General features: G+C 38.6%; 1 protein-coding gene across 4 annotated transcripts in view; it reads left to right on the forward strand.

The window, feature by feature from the left end:
- fam184ab (family with sequence similarity 184 member Ab) overlaps window positions 1–20,085 on the forward strand; it is an 89,783-nt gene that overhangs the window by 41,802 nt on the left and 27,896 nt on the right. For 3 of the 4 annotated variants that reach the window (XR_010817095.1, XM_066707652.1, XM_066707661.1), the window contains exons 4-13: window positions 1,353–1,534; window positions 3,838–4,023; window positions 7,520–7,642; window positions 8,624–8,785; window positions 10,700–10,821; window positions 13,448–13,598; window positions 14,126–14,167; window positions 15,955–16,167; window positions 18,225–18,378; window positions 18,720–18,847. Coding sequence is in view for 3 of the 4 variants with exons in the window: in XM_066707652.1 (XP_066563749.1) it covers window positions 1,353–1,534; window positions 3,838–4,023; window positions 7,520–7,642; window positions 8,624–8,785; window positions 10,700–10,821; window positions 13,448–13,598; window positions 14,126–14,167; window positions 15,955–16,167; window positions 18,225–18,378; window positions 18,720–18,847 (1,463 nt within the window). In the remaining variant the exon portion in view is untranslated. The remainder of the gene's footprint in view (window positions 1–1,352; window positions 1,535–3,837; window positions 4,024–7,519; window positions 7,643–8,623; window positions 8,786–10,699; window positions 10,822–13,447; window positions 13,599–14,125; window positions 14,168–15,954; window positions 16,168–18,224; window positions 18,379–18,719; window positions 18,848–20,085) is intronic. The other variant, XM_066707660.1, reaches the window with a different exon arrangement.

Genomic DNA, 20,085 nt, shown 5'->3' on the forward strand with positions numbered 1-20,085 from the left:
TGTGTGAATGACTGCTTTTTCATACACCATCACCTCGGCTAAACAATGTGCCCCCAGGGAAGCGAGCTGCACGTGGCCTCCCTGCACTGTACCTAGCCATGGATTAACAAGCAGCTTCAGTAGCCTGTGCCTTTGTCGGAAGTGTCATGCAACCTTTGTGTTGTGGAGGATGAAACAACATTAGGTATTTAGAGCAAACACACACATGGTGAGGGATAAAAGCAAGACAGGACATTATTTGGATGCAATATACGACTTCGCTGTAGGAACACTAATTGTCTTTTTGACCCTCACTTGTTGAAATTATGTATTCTTTGATCGCTGAGGATATGTACTGTACTGAGTTCTTTCAGACTTTTTTGGGGGGTGTTTTTTTTTTTTTTTTTTAATGGAAAGTGTCCTAAACATGTAGTGTTTTCTATAGTAGAAACAGGTTGATGCTCCAAGAGTATGTCGCCAGAGCGAAGAAACATTATATAACAAAATAGAAGATGAATGATTGAAAAAACTAATCAATATGAAAATCACAATAAACAAACCTGGTGGATATCCGCAGTGTATGTTTTGCATGCTCACTCACGTGTTCAGAAGCAGACCAAATGTTTCTGATTTGATTTCTAGTGAAGTTTTCCATCAATATTTCATATAGCAGCTCAATGTGATTCTCGGAGCACATGAACTGCGGCTTAGAAATGGTGATGGTTATTGGGTAGGGCATTGTATTTTTTTTCTTTTTTTGCTCTGATTGTTATTCACTTTATAGCCTATTGATGCTGAATTAGTATCATCATGCTGCAAATTGTCTGCTGAGAGCGGCAGGTCTGGTTTGGATCACCAGCAACAATCAGTGAAGGGCGCTTCAATTAAATAGGATTTAAAAGAGTACGACAAGCTCTGCGATTCACACACTGCACTGCAGACCGGTTTTAATGAGTGATTGTAGTGATATTTATTTAGTTTTTCTTGTTCTATTTTGTCATCCGATGTCCCTTCAGTGTGTCACTGTATCACAGAGGACACTTTCATCTCAGCTGTGACCAGAAGCATACAAATGACCTTAGACTGATAGTCAAAACACAACTGCTCCACTAAAAAAAGTCTGCTTTGCCTGACAACCTTTAAATGGTTTAAACAGTCCTACTATTGACACTTTGGCACAGAATAGTTGCAATTAATATCAGTACATTTAACAGAATCACTGTTTTGTGCGCAAAGCCTTACTTAGATACCTACCTTTTCGTTTTTAAAACTAACAAGAAAAAACAACAACATTGTCTTCAAAGTCTAGTATATCAGTCCTCCCTGATGTTTCTGTTGTTTTTTTAATTTGATATTCAACATTTCTTCTGCAGGCCACATTGGGACCCTTCAGGCTACTCAAATGACCCACGAAGCTGCAATAAGGGACCTGGAGTCTGAGAAGTCCCGGCTGAAAGACAAGATGTCCCGACTGGAGGAGGAAAGGAGTGTGCTGCAGAACAAGACGCAGGCTCTGGATGAGCGACAGAAGCAACAAATTCTCTCCCTGGAGAAGGTAGTGGCTGAACACAATACAATCTCTTTAAGTGCTTTTCTGCACTCTTTTTTTGCATGTTACATTAAGCAACTGCTCAACATCAGTCCTGCAGACTGTAGTATAACTCCTGAGGGGATAGTCAACATTTCATACCGAATGAGCTTTAAGGGCTTATTAAGTCAGAAGTGTAGGCAAGACATGTTGTAAATGCTTGCAGCTTGGCTGACCATTAGCAGCACAGTGTGTGTTAACTCGGTAAATGTGTAAAAAATGTTGAGCATTGCCCACAGCGTTAAATGTATAATTAATGCATCAGACTTTGTGTGCGTCATGAAAACAAGAAAGTTAAACTTCTTAAAAGGCCATGCACAGGTCCTAGGAATATGTAGAGATGATTAACAAAGATTTCTCTTTTAAAATGTCTCATCAAACATTTAGTTCTGTTTGGTGTGCTTTTTCTTTTTCTTTTTTTGGGTGTGCTGCACTATCAATGCACTTTCAGGTCGTTAAAAAAGCATCATCTTTTAAAAATAATTACTTATTTTTTGGCTGTGTATAATAATTTGCATAGCCCAATGTAATCTTTCAGCTTATTTTTTTCCCCACCATTTCAACAAAAAGCAAATATTGTAGATATTTATAAATACATGAATGGCAAATTCAACACATCCATTTCACAAACCTTTCCATACACAATTACTCTTTTTAACCTTCACATCCTATCTGCCCCCCACCTTAATAATGCTGAGGCATCTGCCAAATGAACATTAAGTAGAATAACGGCCCGGTCAGTGCTGTTATCTGTCAGACTCCATCAGAGGCCTGGCTAAGATCCAGCTCCTCAGTTTTCCCACAGCAGATGGAGCCTCACTACTCTGGCTTCAGAGCTCACCTCCTGTATCTCCGTGCCTCCGGTGTGTCCCCAGCTGCTGAGCCCAAGCTCTGGCTCTAGCAGTACAACAAGGTGGTACAAAGTTATGGTTCAGCTTCTTGTAGTTTATAGAATCTGGGTATTACATTTCCACATTGGCTTTTAATGTCTACTAAAGCTGTATACTGTGTAAGAGAGAGACTGCTGGTTTGGATGTGAATGAGGTTGAGGGTGTAGGTTGGTCTTTGGTTGGCTAGACTGAGAGTTGAACTCAGGCTTAAAGACATTGGGGTAGGAGTCATTTGTTCACAATGGTGGTGGTAGGTCGGCGTTTACTATAGAGTTAGGAATAATTAAGGTATGGCTGTCTCCAAAGATTTGAAGGTTTGTCCAGGCTTTCACACAGTTATGTGATTTTTGTTGTTGTTTGTAAACAAAATGGTTTTCATAATGTTTCAAATACTACTGACAAATGAAGTGCAAATCATGTGGAAAATTCAATACCGAATGTGGTGTTACTGCCCTTTTCCTAGCAGCCCAGTACCCTCTGCTTATCCTGGGACACACCCTCCAGCCTCACTCCCCATCTCTGCTCCCAAATATCATGACTTTAGTTTTGAAGCATTTTCATGTCCCAAAAGACTTTATTTATTTATTCATTTATTTACTGGGGATCTCTAGTGAACAAGATTATTATTAATATTACCACTTATTATTATTATTATTAATAATAATAATAATAATAGTTTAGTATTCTAATAAATGCAATGTTAACCAAATTACGTAGTAAGATTATTATAGACTATAGGCTGATTTCTGTTTTGGGATTTTTTTTTCCAAATGTCAGTGGTAATAACACTGCCTCCCCTATCGTCGTGTTAAAGCTATTTGCATTAACGTGGCCCTGAAATCAAAAGCTAAAATGGCACATTATGCAGTGCACTGTCTGCTGCAGACAATGATATTACAGAACAATTCCATTACAACCCATAAACCTGACATGGCTTAAAATTGCTGCAGCACTGGAGCGTTGAACATGACTTGATCATTCATGGTCACTGTAGTGTTCATAATGCTGCTATGGGGTAATGCTTCTAGTGTGTGCAAAGGAAAACATTTTGAAAAGCTAGGATTTAATATTACTACTTCTAGCCATAATGAAAACATGTTTGTCATATGAAAGTTCAAGGCCAGCAGAAACACAATAATGTGTTTGCTAGAATGTGATCTCTATGTTATGTTGAAATTGCTCTCTGAAATGAAAAATTTAGTCATACTTATTTGCTTCTGTGTTGATGCTTTGGTGGCTCCAATAAAGTTCTATTGATAATTGTTGACGGTGTAAAATTAAAGTGGACCCATCAGACAGCCTTTTATCCTTTACCTGCCTTGCTCATTTAACATGAAGTTGGATGTGACTCCTGATATATATCTCATTCTCTCAATATAGGTGCTAAAGGAGGAGAAGCAGAGCTATGAAAAGGAGATGGTAAGCATTCGTGCCAAATATGAGGAGGATGCCGTTCACTTCAAAGAGGCCCAGGCCAGGGCGCTGGAGGAGTTGTCAAAAAAGCATCGAGCCACCCTAGAGATTACGCAAAGCACAGCCGACAGGGAGAAGAAAAGACTACAAGTGGTGAGTTTTCCAGAACCGTGCTACCTGCTCTGCTTCATTAGACTCCTGGCTGGATGGCGTGACAGAGATTAAAGACTTTAAAGGTGCAGCTTTGGAGATTCCCGTTAATCATCGATTGATGCGTCTAATTAAAATAATTAATTTTCATACTGCAGTACAGGGAAACAAAAAAAAAAAAAACATGCAATGGGATAATTGATTCTGAAGTACAAGGGAAAAAATATGGAAATTTGGCAGGTTTAGACTAGAAATTGACGTCTGCTTATTAGGGGAAGTTGAAGGGGCGGGGGGTGCTCCTCATAAGATCTCTTGAAGTTTGAATCTCTCTTCCATTTTCTGTGTGCTTGATTTAGTACTCTGAGCCTTCAGTACACAATGCTGCCACATTCCTTTAGTGGGGCTGACTCCCCTGTATACTCTCTTCCCAGTTTCACCTTGGATTGAATCTGTTGCTTTCTTGACACTGTTAATTTGAATGGCCGCTAGGTTTTCGGTTTGACTGAAGTTATGACATAAGAGAGACCAGCTGGGAAAGGCTGGGTGTCTGGTATATCGGACCCAGGTAGAGCATCAGAAATCATGGGACCAGGGCAATACTTTGTGAATGAAGGGCTCCAAAGATCTGTCCAGCACATGTGGGTGTTGTCATTCATTAGATGGCCCACACAGCTAGAGTTTTTACAGAGTATCCTCCTCTGGCAGCTCTGACAGGTGAGAAAATTCACTCAAGATCAAACACTTCAAGAACAGCAAATATTAAGTAAGGATTGAACTGTGTAAGGACTTGTGATATAAAAGCCTTTCAGGGCATAGAAATGGCAAATAAATGTCGGTTGACTAACCTCAGGATTGTGTCATCTTAACCTCAGCTCTTTTGTTTGCTCTTAAGTTGTTCAGTGTGTGCCGTTTTGCCAGTGATAAGCTCTTGTCTTTATTTCATTTTTTGGTTTACATCCTTAAAGTTCATCTTGATTAAGTTATCGTGCTTTTCAGCCAAGAAAAGGTGAATCCTCTTATGTCTTGCACTTGACTCAAGAGCTGAGATGTCATGTTTTTTTCTTCCAGTGCATTGTGAAGAGACGTGTACAATTTCTGCATGCATTATTTCATGTGTTTTGCAGTTTTAACCTGGTATTTATGTTTTGCATTTTCATGTAGATGAGAAGAATTTAGTGGAAAAATATTACTTTATTAATTGTTCCAACAAATAGGCCTAAGACATGCAAATACATTTAGTCTTACCATGGCTTCTGGACATCACGTCTCAAGGGGTCTTATTAATAATCAAAGCAGATGGAACTCCTACAAAATATGACGTTTTAAAAAATGTATTTGCAATTAAAAAATATCTACAGTAATGTTTTCAATGATTTGTATCCAAACTTTTACCCAGTGTACACAATTTCAGGGGATACTGTATAGTTTTGGCTGAGGCTATAGGTCTGAATGATCTGCCTCGGAGGTTTATGATCCTACTTGGTACTGCATTTCAAGGGAAAGAGAAGCCTATTTTATGTTTCTTTACTGGTGTTCAGCTCTTGCTCAGGATTCCCGTCTAATTATCTCATACAGGGGCACGGCTGCAGAAGCTCCTACATCTCTGGCTTGAGGAGTGACATTTCTAGTATTGTTAACATGGCTCATTAAGCAGAACAATGAAAATTAATATCCTGTGTTATGATTATATTGATGCAATGAGCACACAACTAGAAGCTAGAATGCAGGTTTTAAGGCCCATGTAAGTGCAGCCCTGAAATATTGTCTGCAAGAATCGTAAAAGCAATTGTGCATCCTGCTGCCAGATGTAATATAACAAGTTGTTGCAGGGAATAAGCCTTTTTATTTGCTGGAAAATATCAATTTCATTAGCCTGAGCAAAATTACTATGTATTGATATCATATTGGAAGTTTCTCATAAGACTGACCAAAAGACCCACTTAATATACAGCTGCCATAGCTCACTTTATTAGCCTAGATGCTAAAGGGGTGGCTTCTCTTATAATGTACTACACAGATCTCTTTTTCTAGGCCATAGTTTTATTAATAAACTATTTTTTTATTTTTCTCTGGCACCACTCAGTCATTGTTTCTGAAGTCCTCAGTAAAGTGTCAGAGCACATGTCCAGCTCGTAATTGTCTGTCAAATGTGCAGCTGTGCTTCAAAAAGGTACAAAGACAGTGCTGCGCTGTTCTTAGCCATCTTGTTGCTTAGAGGGAAAATCACACGTGTGTGGTAAGATGGCAGTCTCTGGAAATGATGCTGCAGGATAATTCAAGTTACAGACAGGCAGAGCGTTTAAATCTCTCTCAGTCAAGCACTCACGAGCTGTGGTTGGGTGGTCAGAATTTAGATAAGAAGTACAAAATTAAAAGTGAATAAATAAGAAAGGAGAGGGACTTTTGTTGTATGTTGTGAGTCACAGACTGAACGATGAATGCAGAGGATAATGATGCTCTCTGTGACGTATTACTCTAAACAAGCCTACAGGCATTTCCTTAATTTCACTTATGTGCATCAAAACCCACAGAAACTGTGTCATAAGGTTCCAATCCATGGCTTTAGTCATTTTCACAAACTGAACAATAGGTTGTTACTGCCATTTTATTTTTTATTTTAATTATTTTGCTTCCTTGGCACCAGTACATTCTTTTATCTTACTCTGAGCTGAGGGATGGTCAATTTAGTTCTTATCATAGTTTTGGGTTTAGTTTTTAGTTTATTTTCTTTTTATTATTATTGTTGTGACACCCTATAACTCAGCATGTTTCCAGATATTTTTCAAAGATACAAATCAAAACCCCAGGCTTTGTAAATAACCAAATTATGTACCAACTATGATGAAATAACATATTTTATGGGATGCAGCTCCCACCAAATGATAGGAATTACATAGTTTTTTTTTTTTTTTTTTTTATGTGAAATTTGATTATTAACCAAAGTATCCTCTGGGTATAAAGATGGAAAAAATAAATTAAAAACACTTATGCAATTACAAGGTAACTATGTAGGTGGTGCAGTCTGGGGAGTGAATTGTTGAGAGTGTAATGAAATGTCTATTATTTTACAAATGTGTGGTCTCATTGATTTTATTTGTTTATTTATCTTGGGTCTGAAACATGATATTGACCACAAGCTCAGCCAGGGAAACACACAAAACTGAGAATTCACAGTATAATAGGGTTAGTAAAATTTTAATTGCAAGTAAATATCTGTGCAAGTGCTAACTACTGGTACTCTAAGGCTGAATTAAAAATATATCCCTTCAGCTGATATATACCACCAGAGAGATGGTAGGGGCCCCTAGCCAACATAATGTACTGGATCCCAAATTCCTCTTGACAGGCCTGTCCTTATAATGGTAACATGAACATCACTTACAATCCTTTTCCTTTTAAACATCTTTATGTGGCTCAGATTAGTGACGTTCCCACAATGCACGTGCTTCGTCCTCTACGAGCCTGTCTCACTCGTACTGCAATGATGTTGTAATTTCAGGAGATGGAGCAGCAGTTTGAGAAGGAGAGAATGTCCCTGGAAGAGCAGAAAAACCGACTCCGACAGCAGCTGGAGAACCTTAGGGAAGAGTTGACAGCCAAGCTCGACTCAGCCAATCAGGAGGCAAGCACTCCTTCACTCGAATTAATATGCTGCAGTGTGTGCGCTGAACTGCAGTTAATCAATAATGACTTGTTATTTGACTAACTCCCTAATAAGTTTCTTAGTTCAGGACAGGTGTCACCTGAACCTAGTGGTTTTGCCTTATTCCTAAAACTAAAAACTTGCCTTGTGGCTAGGGGAAGAATGTGTTTTTACTGATGAATTGTTCAATGTTATAATTTATTGTTTGCAATTAGTTTTCTACCCACTGTAAATAATGAGGCTGTGTTAAAGTTGTATAGGTTGGTGCTACAGATGCTATACTGGCACTGATTAATAATTAGTCTGATTTCAGAGAATGTTCTCCTGGGACTGTTTCTCACACATTGGAATTCTTTAAATCTGTTGGCACTGACTGCTGCATCACAAGCAAAATCAATCTAAATGTCTCTTTTCCTTTTGGGAAGTTGAAACTGGTGGGATAAACAGCCTCTTGAACCCTCTGTGCCACATGTGTGCAGAAGGAGTGGCTGCCTTGGGTCATACATGCAGTGCCTGTGTAGTAGATCTCCCTAATGGAGAGATATCTAAATAAAGAAGCCCTTGGCATATATGTGTTTTTATTTTGTTCAGTTTCTTAGGTAAATAAAAACGTCTGTAAATTGAATAAATCCAAGTGACCCTGTTGTGTCATATGTTTTCTTTGTTCTTAGCCCCCGTGTGCCCACAGCTGTTAAACTTGATCACATTTATTCAGTTAAATATCTTTCCACTATATTTTCCTATATGCTTTGAGAGCAAGCATGGTCTTTATAATGTATGTTTTATCTATGAAACAACATTTTGAGACCCTTCAATGTCCATTCTGTGCCTCAGAAAGCGTGGTTCAAATGTTTAATTGGTCTTGGGGGAATTGAGTTGCTGGCTTATAATATGATTCAGCAAAAACAGAAGGATGTGGTCCTCTACAGTATCTCTCTTAAGTATGATGTCTTTTCCTAGGTTGTCCGTCTGCAGGAGCTTGTGAGAAAGAGCGAGCAGGGGCTGGGGTCAGCTGAAGGCCACATATCCAGCCTGCAGGAAGCCCAAGAAAAACTGCTCAATGAGCTTGACTCAACCAGAGCGAGGCTAAGAGAAACCAGTAACTTACTCTCTGCCCTACAGGTGAATAACCCCTCATCTTTTACAATTCCCTTAGGTTGATTCACCTTCTGCCTGGGTTGAAGGTCAGATTACTGTAGACACTAATTTACTGATTGCTTTACTGATTTATTGATTGGGAAGGATTGCTAATCAATTGGTAATATTTCCTTAAGACACGTAATTGACAGATACTATATCATTAATATGTGAAATGGCATTCAGGGAGGCGGTCATTCATTGATCTTGTCCAGCCACTGTAGAATTCACAAAACATGCATTTGATTATACTGCCAGAGAGATGTTTTTTATATTCATTGGATTTTATATTCATTATTATTGTGTTATGATAATTATATTTATTTCTTGATTTATTTATTCTTAATTCCTACTGAAGACATTACCAAGGGGAACAGTGTCATTGAATTATAATGCTGAGAAAAGTGCAGAGACCTGAAAACATAATCAAAATATAAATATGTCTTATATCATGATCCCCTTGTGAAATTCAGACTGTTGCCTCAAATGCAAAATGTGCCTTTGCTTAAGAATTAAATAAGTATTGTACATATATACCCATATACATGAATGTTGTTCATGAAAAAGGTTTTCCTGGTTGATATAACCTTAGATTAAGTTTTTGAATGTAAGTATTGATCAATATATTGTATTGTTTTATTTTATTACATTAGACACACTGCCAGAATATACAGGTGGGCAACCAGTATTGTAGTTTTCTTTAAACCATTGTATTTCAATATTTTTAAGCTCAGGGTGTCATTTAATTTGGAGATGCACTTGTTATAATTGTGAATTGTAAATTATATCCTGTCTTTTCCTTTATTTCCAACCTACACAGCTTTTAGGCATTAATTAATAACAATGCACAGTACATTGTGTGTAAGTTAATGCATTTACTAATCACTGGTTGAGCTTATTGTTTTGACTGAGACTCAGATCAAGTTACACACTTATAATAAGTAACAGGGATATCAAAGGGCTTTTACCAAGGTTGCCTGTGTGGTGTTCGGATAAACAGAAAACAAGTTGTCATGTTTTCCAGCTGTATAGAGTGACATTACTGTACTGTCCTCGTGCATGCATCAGATCAAATGATCAAGTTAAGTGGGGGAGAAAAACAAAACAAAGCTGTCAACTGAAAACATGTCAAAGGACATATTAGAAAATTAAAGGATTCATAGCTTCTACTAGATCTGAACCCTTACGGTAATCTGTAATTGTTTCTTTCTTTTGCTGGGAGTCATATAGGTATACATGAGCAAGAAGACTCCTTTAAAATTTGTAATCTGCTTTTCTATATTTGCTTATTTACTTCCTGTACATCTACACTGAAAATGAAGATGATGAAAACAGCATTCAAGTGTTTGGAAAGTTGATTGGGCTTGAAAAAGGAAGGATATCGTGCCATATGTTCCTTTTGAGTCCCCATATGGCAGTCAGTGGAGAATCAAAACTTCAACACATTGTTCATGTACTCTCAACACTATTTTTACTTTATGAACAGATACAGATTAATCCAGATACATGTCAGCGGCTTAATGACTAAGTGTCTGTTTGAGGTCCTTTTTTTTTTTTTTCTTGATAGCACCAGATTACCTCTGTAATTTATCTAATTGGCTATAATGGCAGTAGAGGGGCAGCTGGTTCGAACAGTAATGTGCTTGTGATGAAGTACCTGTGAAGAATAAGATGTAACCCTACATGAAAATGTGCATGCAGATTACAGATCTCAGCTCAGACAGGGAATTCAAATCAATATTCCGCCACCAATTTGGCCTTGTTAATGAGTATGTTTTGTTTTGTTTTTCTCCCCCCACACCCCCCCCCCCATCTTTTTTTATATATATGTATATTTTTGGCCTGTATGCTGGGCTGTGACTCGATGGCGTTGGTCTAATCCCTGTCACCTCTCCACAGGCAGAAATGGAGAAACAGAAACACCAGCATGAAGCGAAGCTGATTTCAATTAGGGAAGAAGAGAAGCTCAAAATGGACAAGATGGCCCTGGAGCTAGAGCTGAAGTGGACAGAAACCCTCAGGTCTCTTTTATTGTCAACACACATTACATCCAGAGAGATTTAGAGCAGCCAAGTGCTTCAGCTATGGTCCAAATGACTTAAAGATAGTTACATTGCTATCTGTGGATATTTAGTACAAATAAATCTATATATAAAACAAAGCTGCCTTCTTGTCCACTTATAATTAGCTACAGCCACTGCCATCTTCTGTTTTAAACTAGCTCTAATTAACACAAAATATTTATCATGACAACTGGCATCTGTGGGATGCAGGCATGTGAGCCATTGCTTTCCCTATGGCTTTCACTGTGACTGTATGCAGGCGTTGCCAATTTAGGTCATCTTCATCCCAGCTGATAGATGGTACATAAAAACAGTCATTATAAAGATCAGAACCACACAGAGGGATGATGTACTGCCAGGATCAAGAAGTGTTTGGTGTTTATTTCCTTTTTGTATCATTTTGTCGTCGCATCTTGAAGTGCGCAGTGAAGTAAAAGTGTTTTCATCACCACCTTATTACTGACTGATGATCACGTGTTCTCCCAGAGATGCCACGCTTACTCCCAGCACAAACAATCACTTATGTGCAGAAACGCATCTTTGATTATTCAATTTGTTTAGGCAAGAGCCAGGAACCAGACTCCAATGTTTCATTTGCAAAGAACCCCTTTCAAGGCTGGTGTTTCCGAACAGAAGTGATTATGTATATGTGTGATAATTATCCCATCTCTGCGTGAATGTTTTGACTGATTTCCCTGCATGGTGTAGATAATGGTGAGAGAGTGTCTCTAAATACGTGTGATCTCGCATGTGTTTGGATGTGAGTTATATTTGGAATAACTCCACATAATTGATACATAGTTGATCTGTTTCCGCTCTGAATAGATTTTTCAATGCTGTGACAGAGAATGCAAGGAAATTACATTTGTTGTGTACTGCCTTGGGATTTTTTTTTTGGTTTTTATATAGATTTTTAATATTATTACTAAAAATGTTTTTAAACCCACACTTTAGTATTTCAATTCATTTGTTTTTTTATTTTAAATTATACTTAACCCTTTCATAAGAGATTAGCAGAAATAACAATTATCCTGACCTGCATGTCATGTTACATCTCCGGTGCATAGCCATTTCATTATAGAAATCAGAGAGCATGTCAGCACTCAGTGCATTCCCGCAGAGGAAGGGAAAGCCAGCAAAAAGGCTGGCTTGTGATTTCTACTCTCAGATGAAGACAGTTGATCTGAGATTTCAGTCTTGTCTTCTACTGGGTAAAGCTAATCAGGTGGGGAGCACTTTTTAATACAGATAATTAACCACACAGAAGATATTTTGTTTAATTTGAGGTGCTGAAAGATGCCTGTGTCTGATCCAATTAAAATCAACATATCTTTTGTCTTACAATCTGAAGCAAACATGGATTCTTTCTGTTAATCATTGCTGGAAAAAAACACCACTACAGTGACCCGTAATTGAATTTTAGCAGGCAATATCTGGCTAAGCTGTGATGAAAATATTTTTGCAAATATCTGTGAACAGGCAGTCACATTTCCTGTGAAAGCCCATTCAGACGGCTCTACTCATAGACGTGTTCTAAAGTTGTGGTGAAATGAAATTCTTGGGTTGCCAGTCGGGATTAATTTCTGTTCCGTTCTCAGCCGTGTTGACAATGAACATCCTGCAGCCCTAATGAAAAGCTAGAATATGTTAAGCAATTATCACCAGAAATGTGCTGTGTGTTAATGTTAGAGAAGCCCATTCCAGAGCCTTGGAAAATAAGAAACCTCAAGAAATATAAAAACAGGAGATGTTGGCTACATGTTTAACTAAATTGCACAGAATGGACGGTGAGATTGTTGACATGCTTTAGCTTTTTCCCCCCATTTAAATTAATTTGTTTCCGATAAAACGTTTCAGATGTTCTGTAGAAGAAGGCAAATGGACTTCTCTTTAATGAAGATGCACAGTACAAGTATGTTTTGTGCACATAAGCAGAGTGTGGGCTAATGCTTCATTCATTCCAGGGAGTATGAAGAACTGTAAAAGGTTATTTAGCGCAGTAGTGAAATATAAAATATTAAGTAGCAACAATTACTGGAATACATCAGGAGCTTTTTGCTTTTATATAGTCAAATCAATATATACAATTAATTTACAAGCTCTCAAATATAATTAAATATATTAAAGAGGATTAAGGCATATGGGGGGTTTAAATGAGCTTTTAATAATGGGCATGGGTTACCATTTGCTGAGCAGTGAAATCTCACCACACAATCATACCAGCCGACCAAACTGTACAGCTTCAGATTGTAATGCAGTTATTTAGCCTTTGCCAACTCTTGAATGACTTTCCACACTGTTTGTATTATAAAAGTCTTCGAAAAAGCTGCCACAGAATCATGTGGCTCATTAATGACTCCATCTAAAAACGTCTTCGTTATTTAAGGTTTTAGGTAAACAGCTTTGGATGATTCTGCACTAGTAAGATATAAATCCCAAACAAACCGAGGCAGATTTCCATAGAATTACACAACGGCCCCTTTCTCACACAGCACTGTTTCTTGGCCAGCGTGCTTCTGGTCCAGGGCCGCAGCTGTGGCTTGTGGGGACTAACAAAGTGGGACTCCTGTGCCTATCTGTTCAGACAGGAGTGTAAGAAACTGCGTGAGGAGCTGAGAGAGGAGCACGACGACGACAAGAAGGCTGCCATGGCACAGCTCTCGCAAAACAAGGAGCAGGAGATGAGCGCCGCCAGGGAGGGCTGGCAGAAAAAAGTGGAGGACCTGCTTGACCAGGTAGACCACAGCATCTCTCTGCTCTCTGCGCACTCCTTGCAGAGGCACAACCAAGCGCACCTCAGCTTTATTTCTGATGCAGTTTTAGTCAGTCTAGGCATTGAAAGACAGCTATTTTTGTATTTATTGCAGTGTGTCATTTATTTATTTTAATGGAGCTGGCAGCTATATCTGAAGGAGTAAATCATCCAATATGATTAAAATAGCCTGTTTCACACACTTATGGTGAGTAATTGCATTAATATTCAACAAGGTCAAGAGGACTGTGCCCAAAGGATGTCACTGTCTGTCACGCAGGAGGCTTATTTTATCTGCTTCCTTTTTTTCAATTTTTCAACTTTTCTTAAATTAATTTTTTTACAATCAGTAAAATGTTCTGAAAAGTCAGCCTCATCACCCATTTTTACGTTACCAGTTTTCACCTCAGATGTATATTTTACTGACCCTTCTTTATCCTCTTTACATTTTTTTAACCCATTGATTTCTGAATGTTTCCCTTTGTTCCTGTGATTTTTTCCCCCCTATAGCGTCAATCACTCGGTGAAGCTTTACATAAATCAATCAGTAATGTAAGTGAGGCTCACTTACACACTTGCTACTTTGCTATTTTATACTTTTCTATTTCTGTATGATTCGCATGTTGGCATTGCAACATTCTTTTTTATTTCTACTTGCTCTGGCTTGTGACAAATGATGCTGGTTTCAGTTAAGAGAGAGATCTTTTTATGTTCAGAATTAATGTCATGATGTGTGTGCTCTACCTGGGTGTAAAGCTGTGATACACTTTGAATTGTTCACTGCAATATTTCTTATTCTTTTGTTCTGAATGTGCCCTTTTGTGTCTGGCTTCCAGCTACTCAATATGCTAAGGGACGCACTAGTAAATATGATGCGACTGCTGAAGTGAAACTAACATCAAGTTATCAAGTACTGCGCATGAACACTAATTTGTGTTGACTTTATAAGCTGAGTTGTTTGCACGTTCGAATATATATATTTAGTTTTGTACCTATATTTCTGTTTTGATGAGCAAATAACTTCTAAATTAATGGTTTGCTTTTCACAATCCCCAGTAATTAACAAATCAGTTACTTTGCAATCACACCCTAAGATTTGCAGTTAAGGACTGATGCTCAACTGAAAGATAACAATGCTGGGAGAGCAGGGTGAGCGCTAAAGTGCAGCCCTCACTGGCTCATGTCTGGGCTTTGTCATTGTCAGCTGCCAGCAGGTTTCCTCAAGGGCTGAAGCATAATGGTTTGAGTGCTGCCAGGGGGCATTGGACAGGCCCTGCACTGGCCAGGGTTTTCTTGGCTTGTTCACAAAGCAGTTTAACTGTAGCTTTGTAGGCACCTGTGAGTGTGCAGTGTCCCCAGTATGAGCCCAGTTAGTCCTCCCTTCAGCGTCTCACCTCTGCTGTTAGCCTGTGGACGTGCATTGTGAACATCAATGTAGCATCTGTCAGTGCCCATTGCAGAAGTCACATGTACGTAGTCTTCATGTCCAAAGGGCTAGTGCAGTGGTTGTAGAGATGCACTGGCTTGATTTATTAATGTGTGGTTTTATTTTGGGAGAGTATGAAATGGGGATTAAAACAAGTTAATTGACTACAAATATAGGAGATTTTTTTGTTTGTTTGTTTGTTTTTCAATCTTTGGTGACGTCAGCATAGGATGGCAATACAACGGCAATGACTGATACTAATGTGTCAGTCACAGGTGCAAGCTTCCTTTGATGATAGAGATGAGGGGAAGCTGGTACAGGAGAAGTGGGCGCTGCAGGGAAATTCGTTTTTTGAAATTATACAGCACAAGTGGGGGAGGATCTAAAAATATTTTTTTAATTAAAAAGTTAATACATAATGTGTTATGTATCCATAAATGGCATTGCATTTTTAGGCCAATAAAAAGGTTTTTGAATTCAGCATAGGACATTCATTATTTGGAAGAATGCTGCACTGTACACTCTGCAGTTGGTTAAGTTGCTGCAAATTAAACTCCCTTATTACATTTGTGTACCTGCTTTAATAAGGATTTATGATCAAATAGGAATGCTCAACAAACCATAGATTTTAATTTAGGGCTCTTAAACCGTACATACATTTTCAATGGAGGCCTTAGTGTGTACAAGTTAAACAGTAATTATAGACAAAATCTAACAAGACAAACAAAAAAATAATATCCCAATAGTAATTTATTTTTAAATACGTAAGCGCAAAAAGACTTTGAGGTGAACACATACCCAGCAAGCTATTTTCACATGGTTCATTCTTAACGTTTCGGGAAACCCTTGAGTGTTTTTTTCCCCTCTCTCTCTCATTTCTTCGTTTGTCTCTCTCTCCAACGCTCTTACACAGATCTCCTTACTGAAGCAGAGCCTGGAGATGCAGCTCTCCCAGTCCCAGAGTGCACTCCAGCAGCTGCAGGCCCAGTTCAGTCAGGAGCGCGAACACCTCCAGCAGCAGCTGCAGGAGATGGAGCTGGAGCACCAGCAGAGGGAGCAGTCCCTGGATGAGGCACACTGCATGGCCATGCACAACATGGAGGAGGCCAGGCAGCAGGACCTCAAGGTGCTCACCACCAACACTGACCTTCCCAAAGCAGGCCCGCTGTGCCTCTCAGTTTAAACACTGGGGTGTCCATAGAGTGATGCATGTTAAGACTGAAAATGCTTCTTCTCTGCTCTGCTGGTGTGGTGGTGGGTGAATCCATCTTCTGGGTGTGAAGCCTCACTCTTTCTGTTGGAATGAGCCTACCGAGGATGGACACATAGGCCTGTACTGCAGTAAGTCAGGCTTCTAGACACATAGAGCCTCTACAGTTAAGATGAGAGGGGCATCCAGTACAGGTTTGTCAGGGATAAAAGCAAGATGCAGCCTCTACATTTTTTTATTTATACCTAGAGCTTCTACACTGTTTCATTAAAACAGGTTATAGATGGATAAGTAGTCCTAACTGCCTCTTGCCATTTCATCAGCAGGCCACACAAGAAGCAGGCTTTGTGGGTCTTCATTACGTTTTTATAGGCCTTAAATTCAAAGTACCAGCCATGCGGCAAACATTATATCTCAGGATGTCATGTCTTATCTTTATCAACAGATATTTTGTGAGTTGAGCATAACCGCTTGTTACATTTGCAGTGCAGTCTCTCCCAGAACAGAAAAGAGGAGAAATATATAATACAATTTTAAACCAAGACATAAGACTTACACATAACTCTCAGTTTCAGGATTCATGGAAGGAGAAGGTATTTGTATGAATTTATTAACAGAGTAAAAAAATAAAAAAAATAAAAACATTTCTTATTGAAGAGTTTTTCACAAATACACCACTGGTTTTCTGCAGCAGGGTTTCAGGAACTAGTCATACTGTAAACTGTTTTGTGATTGAGCTGAAGGGCTATGAGTCCCCTTTCCCACAAAGCAATTTTGTGGCAGAAATTTAAATCTGTTGGTTTGCCTCTATATTATTTTGTTCTGTTTACATGTATTGCATGTGGCAGGTGTAGTTATAGACATTTTCAAAATAAAAGTAATGTGAAAACGTTCTGACAACAAAGAAGAGAACTAAGATTTCTTTTACATCACATTTTGATATCTCACAGGCTGTGTTTCTTTGCAGAATGGAGCAAAGCCTTATATTAAGAAACAAAAGCAATATCAAGGCAGGTCTTGATAATTGTTCTAGGCACTGAAGGAAAATTGATTCCCAGCCTCTTAACCCAGCCAGAAGCATGAGATCTCAAAGCACATTTATACTTAGTACTTGCAACTTCAGCAGAAATGTTTCTGTGTTTTGCCTGTGAAATATGAAACTGCTATAGTGCTAGATCTGACTTACTTACATACTTAAGCTCCTCAAGTGATAATGGCACATTGAATCCTGTAGATTGAATCAATCTAATTATATGGTGGCCTGTTGTTCTTTTTGTTTTGTTGTTGTTAATTTTCATACAAAACTGCATCAGCTACAGCAGCTTGTGATGTTCACAGTTGTCTCTGGACCAATGTGTCAACAAATATTGACTGCAAGCACTGTAATTAAAATGTAAAAAAATATTGTCTAGCCACGGAAACAGTGGAAACTCAGAGCTAAGGGGAAATGTGACTCTCTCTGTTGTCATTTCAGATTTGATACTTTGGATTAATACAACAAGTAATACATTTATTCTTTCCCTTTGCATTGAAAAGCTCTGAATTCTCCTCTGAATTAGCTGAGCATAAATGGAGTGTTTAAGTCTATTTATCAGCACATGGCATTGCCCTCTGCTGGGTGGGCCTCATTACTCTTATGGAGGTATCAGAGGGAAACAATGTATCTTTGTAGCATCTGGACTTTCACAATACAATATACACCTTTTTTGCTGTATCAGATCATTAGAATGCAGGGTGATCTATAGGACTGTTTCGCTGCACTGACTGCAAAATGGTATTGATGTTTGTCTTCATTTGGCATATGGGCAGGTTATGTACTTCAGTGTGTGTATTGATCGCAGTTAAATTTCACACATCAGCTTCAACTTCCAAGCCTTCTTACAGCTCCTCTAAGTGCTGCCTTTGTTGGCAGCGTGCCTTACTGAAGCTGATAGTCCATGGAGTGCTGACTGATCCCGTCAACTGTTTTGCAGGAGTTGGAGGAGCGACTGAGACAACAGCACTACGACGAGCTGCAGTCCCTAAGAGAGGCCCACCGGCAGAATATCGAGATCCTGAAGCAGCAGTCGGAACAGGAACTGCAAACTCTGCGCTTTGAGCTGGAGGATGAGGGGAAAGCAATGCTCGGTATGTCTCATCCCATTATCTCATACTCTAAATTGCCCATTGACCTCTTTTCTTTTAGGACGGTTGTATGCACTGTGATTTCATCACCTATGATATCTTAGCATTCATATCTGAGAGTTCACCAAAGAGTAGATGCTGTGGGCTGTGTACATTCCTAGGGCCATGCTAAAAGTGTAAATAATAAAAATAATTCTTCTCAATCCTCATAAGAATTTTATATAAATATAAGCAATACCAAAGAGGCGTCTCAGTCCAGCACTGTGATGCCTAATGACTACTCAGTTTTGCAAAACAAAACCTTTGTGTCAAAATCTGCCTGCCCAACGCTCTCTAATTTTCAGCTTCGTTGCGCTCGGAGCTCAATCACCTCCATGCATCTGCCATCGAGCACCTGCGGCAGAGTCACCAGCAGGAGACAGAGGCTGCGAAGCTGGAGCTGGAGAACGCTTTGGAGCAGAGCAGGCAGCAGGTAGGCAAATTGCCCTTCAAGGCAAGGATCAATACTGATAAAAGACACCTGGCTTCAAGTGAGTAACTACGAAGAATCTGTAATATATATATATATATATATATATATACATATATACATATACATATATATATATATATATATATATATATATATATATATATATATATATATATATATATATATATATATATATATATATATATATATATATATATATATACATATATATACATACATATACATACATATATACATATATATACATACATATACATATACATATATATACATATACGTATATATATACATATATATATACATATACGTATATATATATATATATCTGTTGGGTATATAATAACATTAATCAAAGGCCACGCTTACAGTATCACCTCCTCAGCACTATCCTTTGTGATTTGAACATGTTGCTTCCATAGTTTCACAGTAGTGTGTTACTGTCTGTCAGGAGGAGAGCGAGTTGTAGTCATACAGCGCTTGCTGGTTTGGTTGTTAGTGCAGCAGCTTGCTGATCCAGGAAGCTCACTGGGGCAGAATTCCAGCGAATCAGCATCCACAACATGGCTAGGTGGCTTGATCCAAATTTCCACACCTTAATTGTACTTATTTGACACATTAGTTTGAATTGGTTGTTTAGCTTGAAGTTAGATGTCTGGGTGCACTTTGTCCATTCTGTACAGGCTTCCAAAACACTTTAATATAATTAAATTAATCTCCATACAGCGTGATGCTTTCCAAGCTGAGCAGATTGAGACCCTTTAACCTTTCTGTGTATGACAAGTCTCTGGGTCTGGGGATTATTCTAGTCACTCTCATGTGAAGTCTTTCCAAGAATGCGATGTTTTATTTTGCTGTTTTGTAGTATGGTGCCAAAAGCCAAACACAACACTGCAATTATAGTCATTTGTTTACTTATATCAATATGGAAGTATACATGTGTAGTTGTATAGTAAGGTGTAAGGAGCTTCATTGTCATATTGGTTTGGGAAATATAAGGTAAAAACAGAGTGTCATAGGTTCCGTAATATCTATTTTATAGCTCCAGACACAGAAAAGAACCATCAGCTAGTTTAAAACTTAATCTTCATGCCTGGATGCTAATCATTTGAATAAAAGTGTCACGTTTCAGAATATCTTTAGACACTGCAGCCCTGTGAATCCTGGATGAAGCTGCAGTGCCCCCAGGCAATATTGACTAAGTGGGACTGTGAGATAGA

The sequence above is a fragment of the Amia ocellicauda genome, chromosome 1, assembly GCF_036373705.1.
Source record: "Amia ocellicauda isolate fAmiCal2 chromosome 1, fAmiCal2.hap1, whole genome shotgun sequence".
Lineage (NCBI taxonomy): Eukaryota > Metazoa > Chordata > Actinopteri > Amiiformes > Amiidae > Amia > Amia ocellicauda.